This window comes from Pan troglodytes, chromosome 13 (genome assembly GCF_028858775.2).
Source record: "Pan troglodytes isolate AG18354 chromosome 13, NHGRI_mPanTro3-v2.0_pri, whole genome shotgun sequence".
In the NCBI taxonomy this organism is placed as follows: Eukaryota; Metazoa; Chordata; class Mammalia; order Primates; family Hominidae; genus Pan; species Pan troglodytes.
In genome coordinates, this window is record NC_072411.2 from 84,864,902 (window position 1) to 84,883,435 (window position 18,534).

General features: G+C 36.7%; 1 protein-coding gene across 1 annotated transcript in view; it reads right to left on the minus strand.

The window, feature by feature from the left end:
• Window positions 1-8,684: 8,684 nt before the first annotated feature.
• Window positions 8,685-18,534, minus strand: part of FRZB (frizzled related protein) — a 33,181-nt gene continuing 23,331 nt past the window's right edge. The window contains exons 3-6 of the mRNA XM_016950142.3: window positions 17,160-17,225; window positions 13,094-13,298; window positions 12,633-12,696; window positions 8,685-9,640 (exon numbers count right to left, since the gene is read on the minus strand). Coding sequence (XP_016805631.1) covers window positions 9,524-9,640; window positions 12,633-12,696; window positions 13,094-13,298; window positions 17,160-17,225 — 452 coding nt within the window. The 3' untranslated portion in view covers window positions 8,685-9,523. The remainder of the gene's footprint in view (window positions 9,641-12,632; window positions 12,697-13,093; window positions 13,299-17,159; window positions 17,226-18,534) is intronic.

Sequence of the window (18,534 nt, forward strand, 5' to 3'; positions counted from 1 at the left end):
AAATTTGAAGTACTTTCAAACTTGGCTTTTTAAGTTAAAGGGCTGAACAAATACTTGGGGAAAATTATAACATCTATAATTGTAGCAAAATGTTTCACATAATTTGACATCTTGTGCTAAAATCTGCACTGTAAATTGCCAATAGCAGAAATTATTAAATTCTAGAACTATCTACAAATGGAGACTATTAAATGTCTTCCAGTGCACTTTTAAAAAATGGGATGGTTGGGAGGCCAAGGTGGGTAGGCCACTTGAGGCCAGGAGTTCAATATCAGTCTGGCCAACATAGCAAAACCCCATCTCTACTGAAAATACAAAAATTAGCCAGGCGTGGTGGTGCACACCTGTGGTCCCAGCTACTCAGGAGGCTGAGGCAGGAGAATCACTTGAACCTGGGAGGTAGAGGTTACAGTGAGCTGAGACCAGGCTCCTGCACTCCAGCCTGGTCAACAGAGCAAGACTCTGCCTCAAAAAAAAAAAAAAAAAGGAGGCGGGGTGGAATGAATAAGCCACTATCTTACATGGTTTGTATTTGTTTTTACTTGGACTAGATAAGACTTAGTCGGGTATCAGGTCGAGAATGCTACAAAAATCCTGTTTGCCTTCCACTGAAAATCCCTTAAAATCCTCAAAAAAAAAAAAAAAAGCTACACTAATTTAGAAATGAACTCAAGTTTCTTTTGTATTTATATGAAAACTGCATTTCATTTGTTGAGTGAATGGCTCAGGATCTATACCGTTCATTTATTTGGGACAGGTTAAACAGTCAGTCAGAGTGTATATTTTATGGTTAAATGAACCTGAGCTAGGTTAATTATGGTAGCAACTGACTCTCAATCCTATTCCTTGCATATTGACCTTAGTATGGTGATATTTAACTCTAAGCTGCAGTATATTAAACACAAACTTCTGATTGGAAGCAGTTTCAGAATCAATTTGCATTCAAATAAAAAGCCACTTCAGTGAGAGGCACATTAAGATGTTTAAATTATGAGGCATGTGGGATTCATCAAGCAAAGAAAGCAGTTGTAAATCAAGCTTATGGTGAATAGGTTAAACATACAAGAGGGTTTTAGTGCTACAGCAACACTTTCTAAGATCTTTTAGTTTTAGCAACTAAAATGAAAATTTTTAAGAAAACAGTGAAGGGTAAACAGGTTTTCAAAAAATGACAACTACAAACCATATTTATAATTTTTCACTGTCTCTGGCATGCCAGCCTTAAAAATGTGATCATTAGCGCTAGGACTACATTTCAATACATCATACTAGAATGAATGGGAGGGTGGGCAAGAGAGAAATGAGACCAGCAGTTTAAGGAATTTTTTTTAAAAAGAATGGCCCTTTGTTCTTTCTTTTGTAGACTCCACCACCTTGTATTACATGCAGATTTTTCTCTGCTGGTTTATCTTATTTTACTTCTCACTTTCAATTCCTAGCACTGAGCCTCGCAGCAAAATGGGTGTTTGTTGAATGGGTGTGCAAGAGCCAAGTGGGTACTCTGTCTGGACATGGGCGCTCATTCACGCAGGACTTTATTCCTAAAGAATGAGCCTTTGCAGAAACAAAATAATATTACTGGGAGCCCACTGGGTCCTGTGAATAATTGTTTCAGTTGGGAGGGTCAGGGGAAGGCTAAAATCTCTCTCGTGTGCGTCTTTCTCCCCTTTCAGTCCCCATTTCCCTGCTCTAGGCACTCTGTTCTCTCGGGCAGCTTCTAGAGCCCCTTTCAGCCCCAGTTACTTAATAAGCTAATTGTTACTAAGGAATAGGGACTGATATATTTCATATGCCCTTGCATTTTAAGTGGATTCATGAAGACAACAATGATTGACCCAAAAGACTGAATCTTTAATAGTAAGATTGCAGGTAACCTTTGTTAGTAGTTAAGTTTCTAATGCTACCAAACCACCAATTTCATTAAGTTCCAAGAATGATAAAATAATTCAAGCTAGTTAGGAAACATTTTATTAGGCACACACAAGAGTAGGCAAACCACAAGCCAACAGCCAAATTCAGCCCACTGCCTGCTTTTATGAATAAAGTTTTATTGGAACACAGTCATGCCTGTTCACATATATAATATGGTCTATGTCTGTTTTTGAGCCTCAGTGGCAGAGCTGAGTAGCTGCAACAGAAACTGCATGGCCTGCAAAATCTTAAATATTTACTATGGGACCCTTTACAGAAAAGTTTGTCAACCCTGGATTAGTTTCTTCCTTTTGCAGCTGGGTTTTTGGTTATCGTCTGTTTTTCTAAAAGGGACTAGTCCAAGGCCTTTATGAGTTGTCCTTACTTCCCAGTTTCAGTAAAAGCTGCCTCTGTTTTGAGAACCCTCAGTGTGTAGCCTGGAATGCAGAGCCTGCACTTTTGAAACATAAACACTTTGTCTCGATATAATTTTAGTACTTCTGGAACTCCCTAGGAAATGAAAAACACCAAGAAGATCCTCTGACAAAAATTCAGCTCTTATTGAGAACACATATCTTTTCAAGGGGTCTCTCCTTGCTGACCTAAACTATGAATAATAACCTTTTTGGGGAGCCAAACTTTTATAAATAACATTCAGAGAAAATTGTTTTCTTTACTTTGCTCTTTTATATAAAGTAACCTATTACTTACAAAGGATAATAGTAAAGTACAAAAACGTGATTCCACTTGAAAGTTCAAGGAATAAATGAATTAATCTGAAAGTTAACATCTCCATAGAAATAACCAGCATGAAGACATTAAAATTCCTATAGGTTTACCATTCTCTATATTTAAAAATGGTTGGAGGCTGGTCCCAGTGCCTTGGTATTTACAACTCATTGATCACTACCAGTTACAGACTTTTTTTCTTCCTTCTTCACCCCCATTGCTTGACTGGCCTTAAAAAATAATAATTATTAAAAAAAAAAAAAAACATGGCTGCAGAAGTCTTTTGGTTCTTTGGTTGCCAAAATAGATAAAAGTATTTGGAATGAAACATAAATTTGTATTGTGATATATTTGTAGATTTGAGTACTTATATGGTTTTTCCAGAATCTTTTGTCCAGTCTCTTGATCATGCTGCATTTTAAGCACACCTGCCTCACTGGAGGGAAAGGAAAAGAACTTTAATCCTCAATTTGAAGAAAAATTGAGAATTTTTTGAGTCCGGCATCTTAAAGATGGAGAACAGAGAACAGGCAGGAAGTGTGATCTCTCGAAAGCCACTTTTCTTCTGGGCTTAGTGAGCACTCACTAGAACCCTGTTAGAGAAGTGTGTACTTCGTAGAGAGGAGCTGGGAGTAAAAGGTGGAATGATTCTGATTCCTATTAAACACCTATCATGCTCCAGGCACTGCCCAACAGAATCCGTCCAGCTCATCTCTCCTAATCTTGAAGCTTGGAAATAAGGCTAAACAGCCAATGAGTTGCGAAGTGAGAATTTGAATCCAAGTGCCCTAACCCCAAAGCTCTTCTCAAGGTATGGTGAGGGAGCCATTTTGAATGATTGAATGTCTCCAAATGTTGTCCCTAAGGAAGAAGGAGTGTGGGCAGCTGTGGTTCCAGGCATCGTGTAGGCAAGAAAACCTCAGGACAAGACTGCCTGAGCTGACGACCTGAAAGGAATCGAAATGAGCATCATGGATATTGATCAATGGATTTAAAGAATATCAGATAGTTCTATTTGCATCATGCCTGATCTTCTAGCAATTCTGAAAATATTCCTGTAGCTATGTGTTTGATTTAATTAGCCAAGCAATATGAGGAAAAGCAGAATAGGCAAGAATGGCCAGGAGGGAAAGAGATGAATGTGAGCAGACAGGACAATTCAGTATTTGTGGGTATAATATTTTCTGAGCATCACGGGTTTTTTTTTTCTGTTTTTGGTTTGTTTGTTTTGTTTGTTTTTCTTATCTTAGGCCATGTTTTATTAGAAAGAGCTGGCTGGTTAGATCACTTACAAGACACCGTATCTTGAATTTTCAAAGAAAGAGAAACCTTCACAGAGCAAGGTACTTATGGCAATTCCAGTAATTAATGAGAAGGAAAGAAAAGGCCAAATTTAAACATGTTTGTTTTTGTTTTTGTTTTTGTTTTTGGCAGAAGACTTCACCTGGAGCATCATGCATCTTTTAAAGCTTTGATCTATTACTTGAGTTTTAGGTCGTAGAGAAAGTTTTCCAATAGGAATTTTGTTCATATTGATCTCTCCTTTTGCCAAGTTGTCCCACAGTTCAACTCAAATTCTGCTTTTCAGTGCTAGGACAGGAATACCATCTCTGGGAAGCCATGATTCCCTCAGAATCACCAAAATAATGTAGAAATAAAGACATTAGAGTGAACTGCATCTGCTTTATTTATTGGATTTACCACCCAGTATAAACAAGAAATCTTTTGTTCCCTGTTTCATTGACTTCTTAACATCTCAGAGCTATCCTATGTTTCAGACATCACCCGACCCACCCTTGCTGAGGCCCCAGACTATCCTAAGTCCAACCCTGCAATCATAACATCAATCTCACATCATGATGCTAAGTGTTTGGGGAGGGAGGTGGTGGCTGTTTGCAAGAGTGGCCACAGTACCACTGTGTAATGAGTGGGGTCATTCCCCTCCACATCCCTGTGGTTAGTAGAAAATTCTTTCCCGCATTTTCTTTCATTTCTGTGTCAGTTTCCTCAACAGCCCACAAATCCTTTTTTTTTTTTTTTGGACAAATTTCCTTGAGCACAACCTCTCCTTCTTCATGGGACAACTCCTCAAGTTCTCAACAACCACCTAAGTAGAAACATGACAAACGTTTGCATTTCATTGGAAGAAAAACATATTTAGTTGTATTAACATGTTGAATCCCTGTCATAGTGAAAATACTTAATGAATGAAAAGCAGGGAGAATTAGGTCAGGTGGAATAGTTTTTCTAGATATGGAGGACTCCGGTGGTGGGAAAAATAGGGGGCATAATCTAAAAAAGGAGAAATGAGAGTTCCCAGTGGAAGTAGTCATTCTCGTTTTATTTGTAATAATTATCAACTTTTAATTTCAACTTTCTTCCAGGTGTTGTTGAATACAATTAACTGTTTACTTTTCTACAAATTCAAGGGAAAACAGAAACTTTGAAAAATGCTTTTCTGAGAGTCACATATTTTTAAACAACTAATGCCCCCAAAATTACTTAATTCACCTACCTGTCTGTATGGAAATAATTCTACTGAAATTCTGATTTCATAAGGGAGGACACCTAAAGAGGTGAAGTGACAGTATCTTGGATTAGAGTTGGGCCTATATTAAATAGGCTTTCTAACATAGTTGGTAGACCTCAGTTTAAGAAATAATAGCTATTGTTATATTTATATTATTATTTATTATAATCCAATAATAGCAATAGCTACCACTATATGCCTGACACTATGCTTTTTCATTTTTTACAATGCTAGGATGCATTTACCTTTTTATCAGAAATTGCAGTGGTGGAAAACATATAATTTGGGAAATAAGATTATGAGGATCTAAGGCCCAGCTCTGCTACTTACAGAACTCTGAAGTTCTAAATCCTCATTAAAAAAAAAAAAATCTGTTATATGGGAATAAAACATCTACTTCAACAACTTTCAAGGAATAAGTGAGGTAACATATGCACAAGTGTTTCATATAGAGTTCCAGCCACTGTTAGATGTTATTACCCCAAACAGATAATTATGAAAGGTATGACTATACTGTTTTTGTTAATATTAATACATCTGGGTACCATACTTTTAAATTTTATAGGCTGGATTTCAGTAACACCATATTAGAAGTCTCTGCTTTATTTTTACCATCTTCTTGAATTTTTGTGTATTAAAATATGTTAAAACTCAGTGCTAAATGTCAATCTTGAAATACCTTTAGTCATTTTACTTGTTGAAATGTAACAGCAAATAATTTCTTGCAGAAGGCAATAGGTAGTGCTATTTGCTCACAGTGATTATAACTTTTGTATTTGCCTTCTTAATGTGTAACAGATGTGGAAAGACAGTTTGTCTCACCCCATCCCTGAATGCTGGGTGCCACATATGGCACTGAATCAGATTACATTGTATGTGACACAGTAAAATACATATCCATGAAAAGAGAATCCATGTTTGCTGCTATTTAAGTATTTGCTACTTTATTCAGCATGCATCTGACTTTTATTTGGCTAAGAAAATTAAAATCCTAAAGGTGAATAAAATTTTTTAAAGAAATATAAATTTTATCAATCTCAAGGTTACTGACAAGGATGCATGTATATTAAATTTTTAGTGGCTTTAAAAGTTACTATCTGCAAGAAAACCCTATAGAGAGGCATTAACGAGGTGTCTTTGTACTACGGCAACTAGAGTAGAAATGGTTTTGCAGTCTCATGAGAAATGTGACCATCATGATAAATCACGCCATCCTCCCAAAAGAGGTCTGCACAGTTTATTAATGAAGATATTGTAGCTATCAAACTGAAAAACCAAATGTACTTTATTCATGGGCTTTATACCATTAGAAATGTTTAAACAGCTGACAGAAGCCTCATATAGGTGAGCAAAATCAAACATTGCCACTATAGATGGTAGTGGTAAAACAGTAGGTTGTAAAATGGCACCGAATGGAAGGTGGTTTAAAAAAAAAACTGCTGAATCTAAGAATCTGGCTGTGTTTTGTTTATATTAAGCATAAAGTGTGTCAAATTCCTACACAGAAACTGATCATACCCCCTTTACCCAACCCCCACCCCCCCAAAAAAACTGCAGAAGCTGGAAACATCTGCAGCTTTTATACATCAAAAGAGTTCCTTACTTAACATTGCTTACCGTGTGTTGAGAGAGTTGACGTTTGTGGATTTGAGATAACAGTTCCTTTAAACCTCTCCTGTAGTCAATTCTTGTCCTTCTTTACAGAGTTAACATGAGAAAGCCTGAGGAAAACAGGCTGAGGCACCAGCACTACTTTCCACCCCTCTGTCCTCAGGCTCAAGTTGAGGCTTACATACCAGGAAGAGAGATTCTCAGGGGCAGTCCATCCACGGTGGTGCTTCATTACTCCCCAGTGACACCCAACTCACCTTTTAAGGGTAGGACATCAGCACCTCAAAAGAGATGTCCTTGCCATCTGAGAATATAGCAACAATGGGCAGATGGCAAGCCCTTTGGAAGTGGTCTTTTGGAAGCTCAAAAGACTATGCAGTCCTATAGGCAAAGGTGGGAATGTTTTCTTCTGGGGCTGGGGAAATTGTTGGCTTTGGAGAGTCAATCAGAAGGCAGGAATGTTCCCTTACTCTGTCACCTTTAAATATAGGGAGATAAATCTCCAAGTAAAGGGTTTATTTGGGAATATAAGAATTAGAATTGTAATTCTGGGCACACAAACCAGTGTAGCCTCTAGTTGTGTTCAAAGAACAAAGAGAAAGGCTGGGGTTTTATTGGGGAAGAGAGGAAGGTGATCTAAATGGTTTTGAATGAAAGTTCACTGGAGCCAGGCGTGTCTTGTAGGATCTAGCAAGTTCTGATTGGTGAGTGGCAGCAGCTACTAGGTAACTTTATCTTAAGGTTAGAGTTAGGTCTTCGTGATTTTTCTGTTGAACTGCAAAAATGGTTCCTGGAACAGGGACCTGGGTGCCTTTCCCCATGGCCTCCCGACTCCATTTTAGTTGGGTATGATATGAGTGACTCCAATTTGTAGAATGAACTTTCACACTTTTGTTGTTGTTACAGAGACAGGGTCATGCTCTATCGCCTATGCTGGAGTGCAGTGGCCGCAATCATAGCTTACTGCAGCTTCAACCTCATGGGCTCTCGCCGTCTTCCTTCCTCAGCCTCCCAAGTAGTGGGGATTACAGGTGCACTCACCACACCCAGCTCACACTTTTAAAATAGAACATTTGGATAGATGATTATTTACCATTTTAGGAAACTTTTGTTCAGGAATGAATTTCATCCTTGCTTGATTATCCTTGTAGAAGGAAACATAGCACGATTTTTGCTTCATAAGCATTTTATTTTCAGCACGCCACAGCTTAGAAATTTGATTCTACTAATAGCACACATGTAAATGGCAGAGAATGAAACTTTCAAGTAATTGGCACAGGCTCTAAGGAACTCTGCCAGAGGAAGGAAGTACAGATGCTCCTCCATTTACGATGGGGTTACATCTGGATAAACCCATTCGAAACTGAAAATATCGTAAGTTGAAATGCATTGGGTTACATCCTGATAAACCCATTGTAAGTCAAAAAATTGTTAAATTGAAGCATTGTAAATTGAATCATTGTAAGCTAGGGACCATCTATAAAAGCATCATTTGTTCACCACAGCCCCTGGGATCTCACCACAGCTTGGGTAATGAGAAATGTGCAATTGGTTCAAAAGTCGAAATAACCTCTCTCCTGACAACCATAATTCATTTTACTAGACATTTTTCGCTGAGCATTAAGCAGCACAAATCCAAATGATAAAGTGCAGGCCAGTTTGCAGGCCTGTATTTTAATCCACCTTGGGTGTGAGTGCAAGGACACACATGTACACAAATACAGATACACACACAACAGAAAAAACAAAAACAAAAACACCTGCACATTTTATCATTCTGTAATCTACAGCATTTTTATGGAGCCATGTACTTTTAAAAACTAACCCTGGTGCATGTGCATACATAATCTTTTCCTGGTCAATACGGCAATTCTGATTTATTTTAAAAGAAGAGAAAAAAAAAGACTTTCACCAATGGGTTTATTTAAAAGGAAGCAAATTAAACAAAACTATGGTGATAACAGCAGATGTCTAGTTATAATTCATTTCTCTAATGCTGATTAATATATTCATGAACAAATCAAATGTATTGCCAAAAGAAGAATGCTACCATTAACACCCCAGCGGCTACTGGTTTCAGTTGTGCTTCTCAATCAGGCAAAATATTCTTTCTTAAGCTCCTATTTATTTTACTTCCTGACAGTCTCAAAAATAATTCATCTTGTGTGTTGTTTCCTCATAAACACTTCCTGGTGCTTGATTGCTTTGCCTATGTGACATTTGACTTCAAACTGCCATTTTACCTTTATAAACATTTGGAACTTTCTAAGCATGAGGAGAATGCCCAAAAGGCATACAAAAATAAGGCTGTAATTAGATCGGCAGAGTATGTTTTAAGGCATATCTAGCTTTCTGTGAATACCAGAAACCTCACTTTTCATCCAATATTGCATTCCCAATTGGGGTGCAGAAAGTAAATTAACATCTGGAGACTCCAGCAAAGAGGCTCTGGTAACAGCATGTTTAATTTATTATTACTGCAAAAGAACAGTTTTTCTCATGATTAGTGAAATAGAAAACTCACAATATATTTAAGAGTCTGCCCCCAAACCATTACAAAGGGGTTGAGAGAAGAGAAAAGCAGAAACCAAAAGAGAAACAGAAGTAATAATCAGTTATCACATGATTTTTATAGTAAACAATAGAATATGATGTGCAATAGTGCAATTTTCCTTTGCTAGTCCAGCAATGCAAGTAAGTCTTAATAGGAAGTCCACTGTGTTACTTTTTGTATTTCGGGATTTAGTTGCGTGCTTGCCGGGGGTTCGAGTTCCTGCCAGACTTCTGACTCTGAGTGGAATCACTATTGCTAGAATCACTTTTACTGAGTCCAAGATGACGAAGCTTCATATCCCAGCGCTGTGAAATTTAAAATAGAAAATAGTCACAAGCTCATATCACCAGGGTCATTATTTCCATGATTCTAACAACTGGGTCAGACTGCAAGTTCAGATCTCTGAAGCATTTTGCTACTTTTCCAAAAGTATCAATCTATTTCCCAGGGTAACAAGAAAACTGATGCAATATGAACATTATTCTCTGATTTTAACAAGCGCAAAGTTGCCCATCTATAATGTATTTAGTAATGCTTTCTTATCAAACCTTAAACTTAAAATGTCCATGTCTGTAAACGATGACAGAAATCTCTCCCTATATCTCTGCGTATTTCCTGAGGTAACATACAGGAGGCTAGTGCTTCACAGATACTCAACAAATGGAAGATTTACACACAGAATTTGAAGGGAAGGCTATTTTTCAACATCCTCTCTTAATACACATAAGAACATAGCCTTTTAAAGTCTATGTGATTTGAGCAGTGAAAAAAAAAACGGAAATTTTTTTGAGGGATGGGGGGGGGTCTCAAAAATATTTTTCTAAGTAATATCCACTAAGTACAATGAATAAAACAGACAAGGTCCTGCCCTCGTTCTAAGTGTTACAAAGCAGGTATTAGCAATGTTTTTAATAAACACAATCAAGTTTAGTAATATTTCATATTAACCATGTCAATAATATTTTCATGTAATTTAAGTTAAATGGAAGTTATATTACATGAGGATAGGTAGGGAATACGAACTACAGCTGTACTTCCCAAACTTCAAACACGGATATCATATGGGGAATTTGTTAAAATTGCAAATTCTCATTTAGCAGGTCTGAGACAGGGCTGAAGATTTTCATTACTAACAAGCTCCCAGGTGATACCTGTGTTGCTGGTCCAGGGACCACACTTTAAAGAGCAAGCACCATCAGATCCTTGGGTCAGATGGCCCAAGTTCAAATTCTAACTCCACCACTTACTGTGTGAAGTTTCTTGAACTTACTAGACCTCATTTTCATCATGTATATGTCGGAACTGATAATAGAATCTACTTATAAGTAGATACATCTGAAGATTAATAAAAATATAAAGTGCTTAGCACATAGTAAATGTGTTATTGTTTTTCTGTTACTGAAGGTAATTCTTCATTTCAGTATTCTTTACTCCACAATCTTGTCTTCATATTTTAAAAACAGTCTGATTCTCAACTTCCCAAGGAAGTCCAAACATCTTGAATCGTCTGCTATAAGAGACTTAGGTAAACAACCATTTGCATGAAAAAAACATCATAATGTTTCTTATAAAATTATTGATTCATCCACTGAGAGCACAACTCAGCTAAGAGCAAATCCGATTGAAAAAATAACATCCTCCATAAAACTCTTTTCACACATCTTCAAATTGACTGGAAAACTAAAATAGGAATCTCAATAATTCTGGCCAAAGGAGATTTTCTACCCAAACTCTTTAGCCCTCAATATCTGCATATGAATTTAAAATTGTTCAAATTATTGGTTTCTTTCCTTTAGAATATTTAAATCCAGACTGAGAATATAAATGACTTTACAATAATAACTCTGCAAGTCCCCTGCGGAAAACAATGGGAAATATTGCAGAAAGCAATGGGAAACAGGACAAACAAGCCATGTGTCCTGTCAACAACACAATGATATTGTTTTGGTACCAAAAGAGGAGCAGTAAGCCTTGTTACATGCTTTGCAGCAGGGATATTGAAAGCTTTTCCAACTGGTACAGGAATTTAGGACAAATTCCAGTTCTGCATTAGCAAGCAGAAAACCAAATTAAAGACAGTAAGAGATTCCAACATACTGAACAAGAGCCACTTTTTTCTTTAATAAACACCAAACTAATTGAAGAGAGATGCAGAGAGAATGCCCGCAAGTCTGAACTTGAAATGCATCTCCCTTTTGACAAATCTACTGAAGGGGAGAAGAACTTACTGGAGGGTAGTTTCTCCTTACAAAATAATGCCCTCTACATTTTTGTAGGTCACTTAAACCCAAACGTGTCTGCCGTGTCAAGTGCCAGATGTATAAGATAAACCGCCCAGGGGTGTTTAACTTACCATGTAAATGTTTCCCAAGCCTTCAAACTTGCAGAAGGAAGAGGATGTATTATGTTTGGTACAGTTCCCACTCCCCCCACCCACCCACACATCCTTTGAGATTTTTTTGTCCCCCCATGCATTCCCCCACCCCATTCTTTTCTTTAAAACAGATTTGCTTAGTGCAGTAAGAAGAAACAAAACCTTCTATAATACAGTAATGTACTATGTGATTTTAAAAAATGTATCAATTCCACAATCTAGGAGTTATTTGGCTTAAAAATAAGGCTACATTACTGCTCTAAGGACCTAATTTATTCAGATCTCTTCTATACAGATGAATGTAGCTACACTTTGTACATAGGAATTGCTGTTTATTCATCGGACATCATTGTTTATTTTCCTTCCCATCATTTATTCTCCCCTTCTCACAAACTGCAGTTTGTTCAAAGAAGCAATATCCCCAGGTTTAAAAAGACTACACTTTCTAGCCTGTTTTGCAGCTAAGTAAAAACTGCTTGATGAGGCTCTTGGAAATCCCTTTTACCTCCTCTTTTTCCTGCCTGAAATGTACATGTGATACTAGAGGCAGAGCAGCCATCTTGTGACCTCCAGGTGAACATGAGTATGAAAGCGATGCCTTTAAAAATGGTAGAGTGATAAGCTAGAAGGAGCCTGACAACATGAAACCACCCTACCAGGACTGGACTACAGCTAGACTCCTTGTGAAGAGACATTAGGGCAACTGTAGTTAGATCTTTGATACACATACAGGGAACTCATTCCTTAAATAAAATAGACATTAAAGACAAATTCAGCTCTTGGAGTATATAAATATATGCATACTAAATTTTAATATTTCTCATATGGTTGAAGGCAGCTATTTCATTTCAATGACAGATGGCTGGTTTTCTACTTTTGTTTTGTTTTCTGTGTATTACTTCAAACATAAAATACAGGCTTACCTTAACTTTTTTACCGAGCCGATCCTTCCACTTCTCAGCTATAGAGCCTTCCACCAAGAGTAATCTGTATTTTTGAAAGAAGCAATCATTTTTGAAAAACTAAAACCTGTTACTGAAAAGTACAAGGAAACAGTACTTGAACAAGAAAGACTTATATGTTTATTCTTGAATAGGACAGCTAAGATTTAGAACAGTAATTATTAACCATTTGTAAGTCACAGACCCCTTTAAGAAACAAATGAAGTTATGGTCCCTCTCCCAAGAAAAATGTAAACCTATAAACTACACGCATACACCCATTCCATATATGAAATCAAGAAACCCAACTAAAACTTATCTGTAATCCCCAAGAAGGTAGACAGATCACAATGTAAAAATGCGAGGGTAGCATCTCTAGAGACAAATTTAATGAGAGTAGGATAAGCAAAGTAGTTATTCTGTATCCTTAAAGAGTGAATTACCTGGAACGTTCCTCATCTTCATAGCCCATGATGATATATTCCTCATTAACATTAAGTGGAGGGCAGAGGCAGCCGGAGCTGGTATAGAGGTTGACAGTGTCCCGTGGAATGTTTACCAGAGAGGACTTTAGAATCTCCTTCACCTCCACTACTGCAGTCACATCATGGCACTTAGTCTTTATCTCTTTAACTTTAGCCCGAATGACTGGGATAAAAGACAAGAAAAGCTGATAATAATATGACACATAATAGCTACCCCATTCAAAAAAAGCCAAAGTAGGCTTCTCTTTAGTTAATTCTTATCCACTTGATATTCAACGAATGGAACAGAAAAGTCAGCCAGATATTTTTGCCTTAGACTGTAGTGTGTGACATAAAACAACACACCTGACCTAATGCTCAGCCCTGCTCTCTTTCCAATTTGTGGCTGTGTATATATTTGCATGTATTTATGCATGTGTGTGCATGTGCTTTTGAGAAATCCATTTAGAGAATCAAAGATTGAGTCAACAATCTGATACAATTTTTCTCTAAAATTCCATTTTGGATGTGTATATATGCATATGCAGTTCCAATTGCTGCCAAGAGGAATTTAAACTATGTTAATTTTACTATATGAAAAGACCTAATACTTAAATATGCTTTATTCCTTGTCGACACTGTTTTATCAGGTCCATTAACAGGTTTTCTCAAGTAGTGGGCCTCTTTAATGTTATAAAATTGTCCTGCTCAGTAGTGTTCCCAAACTGGTTCTGCAATCTTTTCACCTTCCTCATCTTGGCTCACTGTTCAGATATTAGCTCCTTTCTTTCTTTGTGGTCAGTACAGATTATCTTTTATGTTCTCCTTTAGGTGGGCTACATTTTCTTCTTTGTTCGGATATTAGGTCCTTTTTTCCTTTGTGTTCAGTACAGATTATCTTTTATAGTCTCCTCTAAGTGGGCTATATTTACTTCTTGAATAAAAATTGTCACCACTAGATCTTATTTCCTCCATCTGCTTTGAAGTCAGACACTCCAACATTCCTTTCCCTCACGTGCTATGGAATATATTCTCACATGTCAATGGCATTATTCTACCTCTCTCAATGGATATATTGGCACCCAATTTATCTCACAAGACTTGCTTTACTTATCAATGTAACAACAAACTGCCTTCAGTTGCAAAGTTAAAGTATGTGACTCAGAATCTAGAAAGTACAGATCTGCTTCTTTTCTGTATCTCTCCCCTTTAAGAGTCAAGTTGTTTAGATTCCTGCTTCTAGTAAATGAGCTTTTAAAAAGAGAAGTTTTAAAACACCAAGAAAGAAGTAAAAATATCAGTAAAAAGCCAGTGGCATTTCTCCCAGTACCCTCATTGCTCCAGTTCACTATCCATGGACATTATATAGAGGAAAACACCGTTTATCCAAATGAGTCAACATTTCAAAAACTTCTTAGGCATATAATTGCAAACCACTTTAATCTGAGTACTTTCCCACATATTTTAGAGATTTTGGACTATAAAGGATTAGAAGAAAGTAATCCTTGAAAAATATAAAACCAGCTAATCAACCATTCCCCCCATTAATGTTCCAATTTCGTCACAAAAACTTATTCTACCAGTACAACACACATGACAGAAATTAGTTACTAATGAATTCTAAAAGCTTCACATTTCAGTCTTCCGAGAATTAGTTGCCTCAAGTATGAGAACGTGTAGCAAACAAACTGTAACTACCCAACTGTCCTCGCTTGGTTTGACTGGCAAGTGGAGCCTCTTTCTATTCATGTTCTCCCTATTCTGTATTTAACAAAAGATAAGATTGCCCTTTTTGAAATGCCATTTGGGAGAATCAGATGAGAAATTCACAACCCCAGCTAGCAGGCATTTTTGTGTGTCCTGGCTTAAGTGAACGTGCTTCATAGCATCCATCAACTATTAGAGATTAGTGAACTGTGCAAATGTTCTCAAACTAATGATTTATTTACCCAGTGTCTACTATTTTCATTAGCAATTTTTAGCACATGTACCCACTCCAAAATAAATATCTTTCTACAAGACCTACTTTTTCACTCAAGTAATTTGGTTAACACTTAAGGAGTTTTTCCCAGAATTAATCTAAATGAAGTAGAGGTTTTGTCTGAATTTCCAACTGCTCCCACCTTGACATGCAGATATAGAAGATAAAAATATTTTGGAAGTAAAATATACTTCCTTTTCAGAGTTCTTCCTTCTATTTAACCATTTGAGTGCCTCCCTTCCCCAAAGAAACTGTAAGAAATCCCAGACAAATGGCAATCCTGAAACTATGATCAACTTAGCTATTACTTGGCTACAAAAAAGAAATTATCTGCTCCTTTCCATTAATTATAATCCATATCCCATTTTATTATGATATTCATTCAGCTACTTTCTCTAAGACCTTCACTTTCCATGACTTGTCATTCAATTTTTAACAAAAATAACAGCAACAACCATTGAAGCACTAAAGAAGCTAGATAAAATAAAACTTGATAATAGGATACATAAAATAAATATAAATAATTACATTTCCCTGATATAAAATTGATATGTTTTTATTCTTAGTGTTACAGTATATAAAAGTTCAGAAAGCATTTTTCAATCTTAACAAGCTAATCTCCTAGAAATTAAGGCCTCCCTTTTCCCTAGGCTTCTTCACATCAATCTGTAAAGAAGCGGGTTCTTAGATAAGCAGCCAGGCATTTGACTTCTTACATAAATATAAGCTTACAAACTTAGAAAGAGCATCCATCATTGACTAAGAACAGCTACATTCCTCTTAAGAGGAGTAGCAGGCAAAACATAGAAATTAATTCCATTGAAGAAAAATTTGGGAAACAAGGTAGATTTGTTTTAAAGAGATTTAACTAAACCAAAAATTTTCAACTTTATATTTTTAATACACTGCATTTTGAAAGATATTGATGATAACTTTTACAGTCTTATTCATTTCTCTCCTTTCAATTCTCAAAAGTATAGAAGAAATAAATCTGCTGTATATATCCTATATACTTTAAAATAGTGTACATAAATGCAATAATAAAACTCTTATTTTAATAAGGTTCACTGTAAAAGTCTGTTTAATCTCCATGTTTACTCATTGACTCAACATCAATAGTCTTATGCAGAGATAGTAACATACCTTTTATTAATACCATAGATATTAGAAAAAATCAAAATGCATATGGAATACAGTAAATATCAGTCCCTTATGTGTTAACGGGAAAGCTCTGTTAATTGCCCTTTCTAAATATAATGACTGTATAAATGAATTTATGACTCTAAAATATACACCAGCATCCAAAGTACGTTGTGAACAATCAAAGAAGGGACAACTTAGGTTCAATAATCATTGATAAAATCAAGATGGTAATATCTCTCATGGGGCAGCAGAGAAAATTAAAGATAATGTATGGAAATCACTTAGCACAGTCCCTGGCGCAAAAATGGCAGGCTTTTTAATCCTTCAGTTAAGTTTGTCAGCTACATTTGGATTGGTGGCTCTTCAATTAATATTTAGTTTATTAGAATGTCGGATTTTAAGTCAAGCTAGATAACCACACATTTCCCTCGCTGAATACCAGCAACTTCTACAAGTGTTACTTTCCAAATCTGTCAGTGTTTTTCATGGGATAGTCTGACTGAAGAAGTCAAGTTTGAGTCTTTTAACAGTTCCTTATGCATCAAAGTGCTCTGCTGTTCACTCAGTGAAGCACAACTGATGGCCTATGCAACCCAACTTGAGCTCAAATCCTCCTTCAGCCTCCAGGCAGGGAAGAGTCCCATGTATCTTGATACTTATCTCTGTGTACTTAAGTGCATGGCTCTAGGATGACAATACTGCTTGATGTGCTTCAACATCAACCAAGTGTTAAGCATTTTGCCCGTGTGAGACATTTTAATTGGTCGGGGCAGAGGGACTATGCTCCTAAAAATAGTCCTTCTGTTTTTAAGCCTTATTCTTAAATGGCTCCACTCGTTTACATGTGCACATCCTCATAGGTGCATCCACACACCTCTCTTAACACAGCAGTTTATACATCAACCATGAAGTTTTCCTTACCATAGTTGTAATTGTTCCGGAAATAGGTCTTCTGTGTAGCTCTAATAGGCTTACATTTACAGCGTTCTGAAAAACACATTTTAGTTATAAGCACATTTCCAATATTAGCTTTCTTTTGTTTTGCTCAGACTCACATTTTTTGCTCAGACTAGATCTCAATTTGGTGGTGAGCAGGCTCTTGTCAATTCTGTGTGTCCGATTTTTTTCTCCTGGAACTACATTCATGTTTATTCTATCTACATGTCCTCTTATTCAATGTCAGTATGCTCATGAGAACGAGTTTCCATTCTCAACAAACCACCCAAATCCTGAGGAAATGCTGTTCACCCCCATGCATGAGAAGAGCATGACCCCTTAATCCTGAAAGAGGTATGCTTTATGCTTATGGAAGTATTAATGTTATGAATACCAACTGGGAGGCAATTTTCTGCCTATGCTCAGGTAGCTGGTTTGCCCTGTGGACTATCACCTAATGTTCTTTTACTTTTAACAGACGACACAGTACTCCTCCTACTATTAGCTCCTAGATCTGAAAGCAACTCAAAGAGATAAGCAAGTGTTATTACAACCCAGTGAACTTGGTGAAGTTCTTAAGAGGGGCAGTGAGCCCCTTCTATAGGTAAAATAGCTACCATTCAACTCAATGGTATTTTTGTGCTTGTTGGAGGAAATTATGCAGGTATTTTGAAAAGAGAAATTTCATTTTTTAAAAATATTTGGTGAGTAGTGACCAGAATGCATATTTTATGTATATATTAGGTTGGTACAAAAGGAGTTGTGGTTTTGGCCATCATAATAATAACAATTCTAATTATCTCAAAATGTTTCATCTATAGGGTAGATTCATTTGACATCTTGAAGAGTAGATTATTATACCTTTTATAGAAGAGCTACAAAGCTAATATTACTTAGCTAAGAAATATACATCATAAGCATGGCAAATTGTCAGGAATTAATGTCAATATAAAAGTAGAAAATAATACACAATTACCTTAAAACATTTAATTATATGTAAAGATTTCTTTAAATAATGCCCCTGAGAAAGCTTTATTAAAAATTAAATGGTATGTGCTTCTCTTTTGACACAGAAAGGAAATAAGAACACATAAATTAGAGAAAGGACATCAACAAAAAAAGTTTCACTTAAAAGGATTTTATGGCTGGGCACAAGCGCTCACGCCTGTAATCCCAGCACTCACTTTGGGAGGCCAACATGGTGGGGGAAAAAAATTGTTTTAGCCCAGGAGTTCAAGACCAGTCTGGGCAATGTGGCAAAACCCCGTCTCTACAAAAAATGCAAAAATCAGCTGGTGTGGTGGCGTGTGCCTGTAGTTTCAGCTATTCAGGAGACTGAGTTGGGAGGATCACTTGAGCC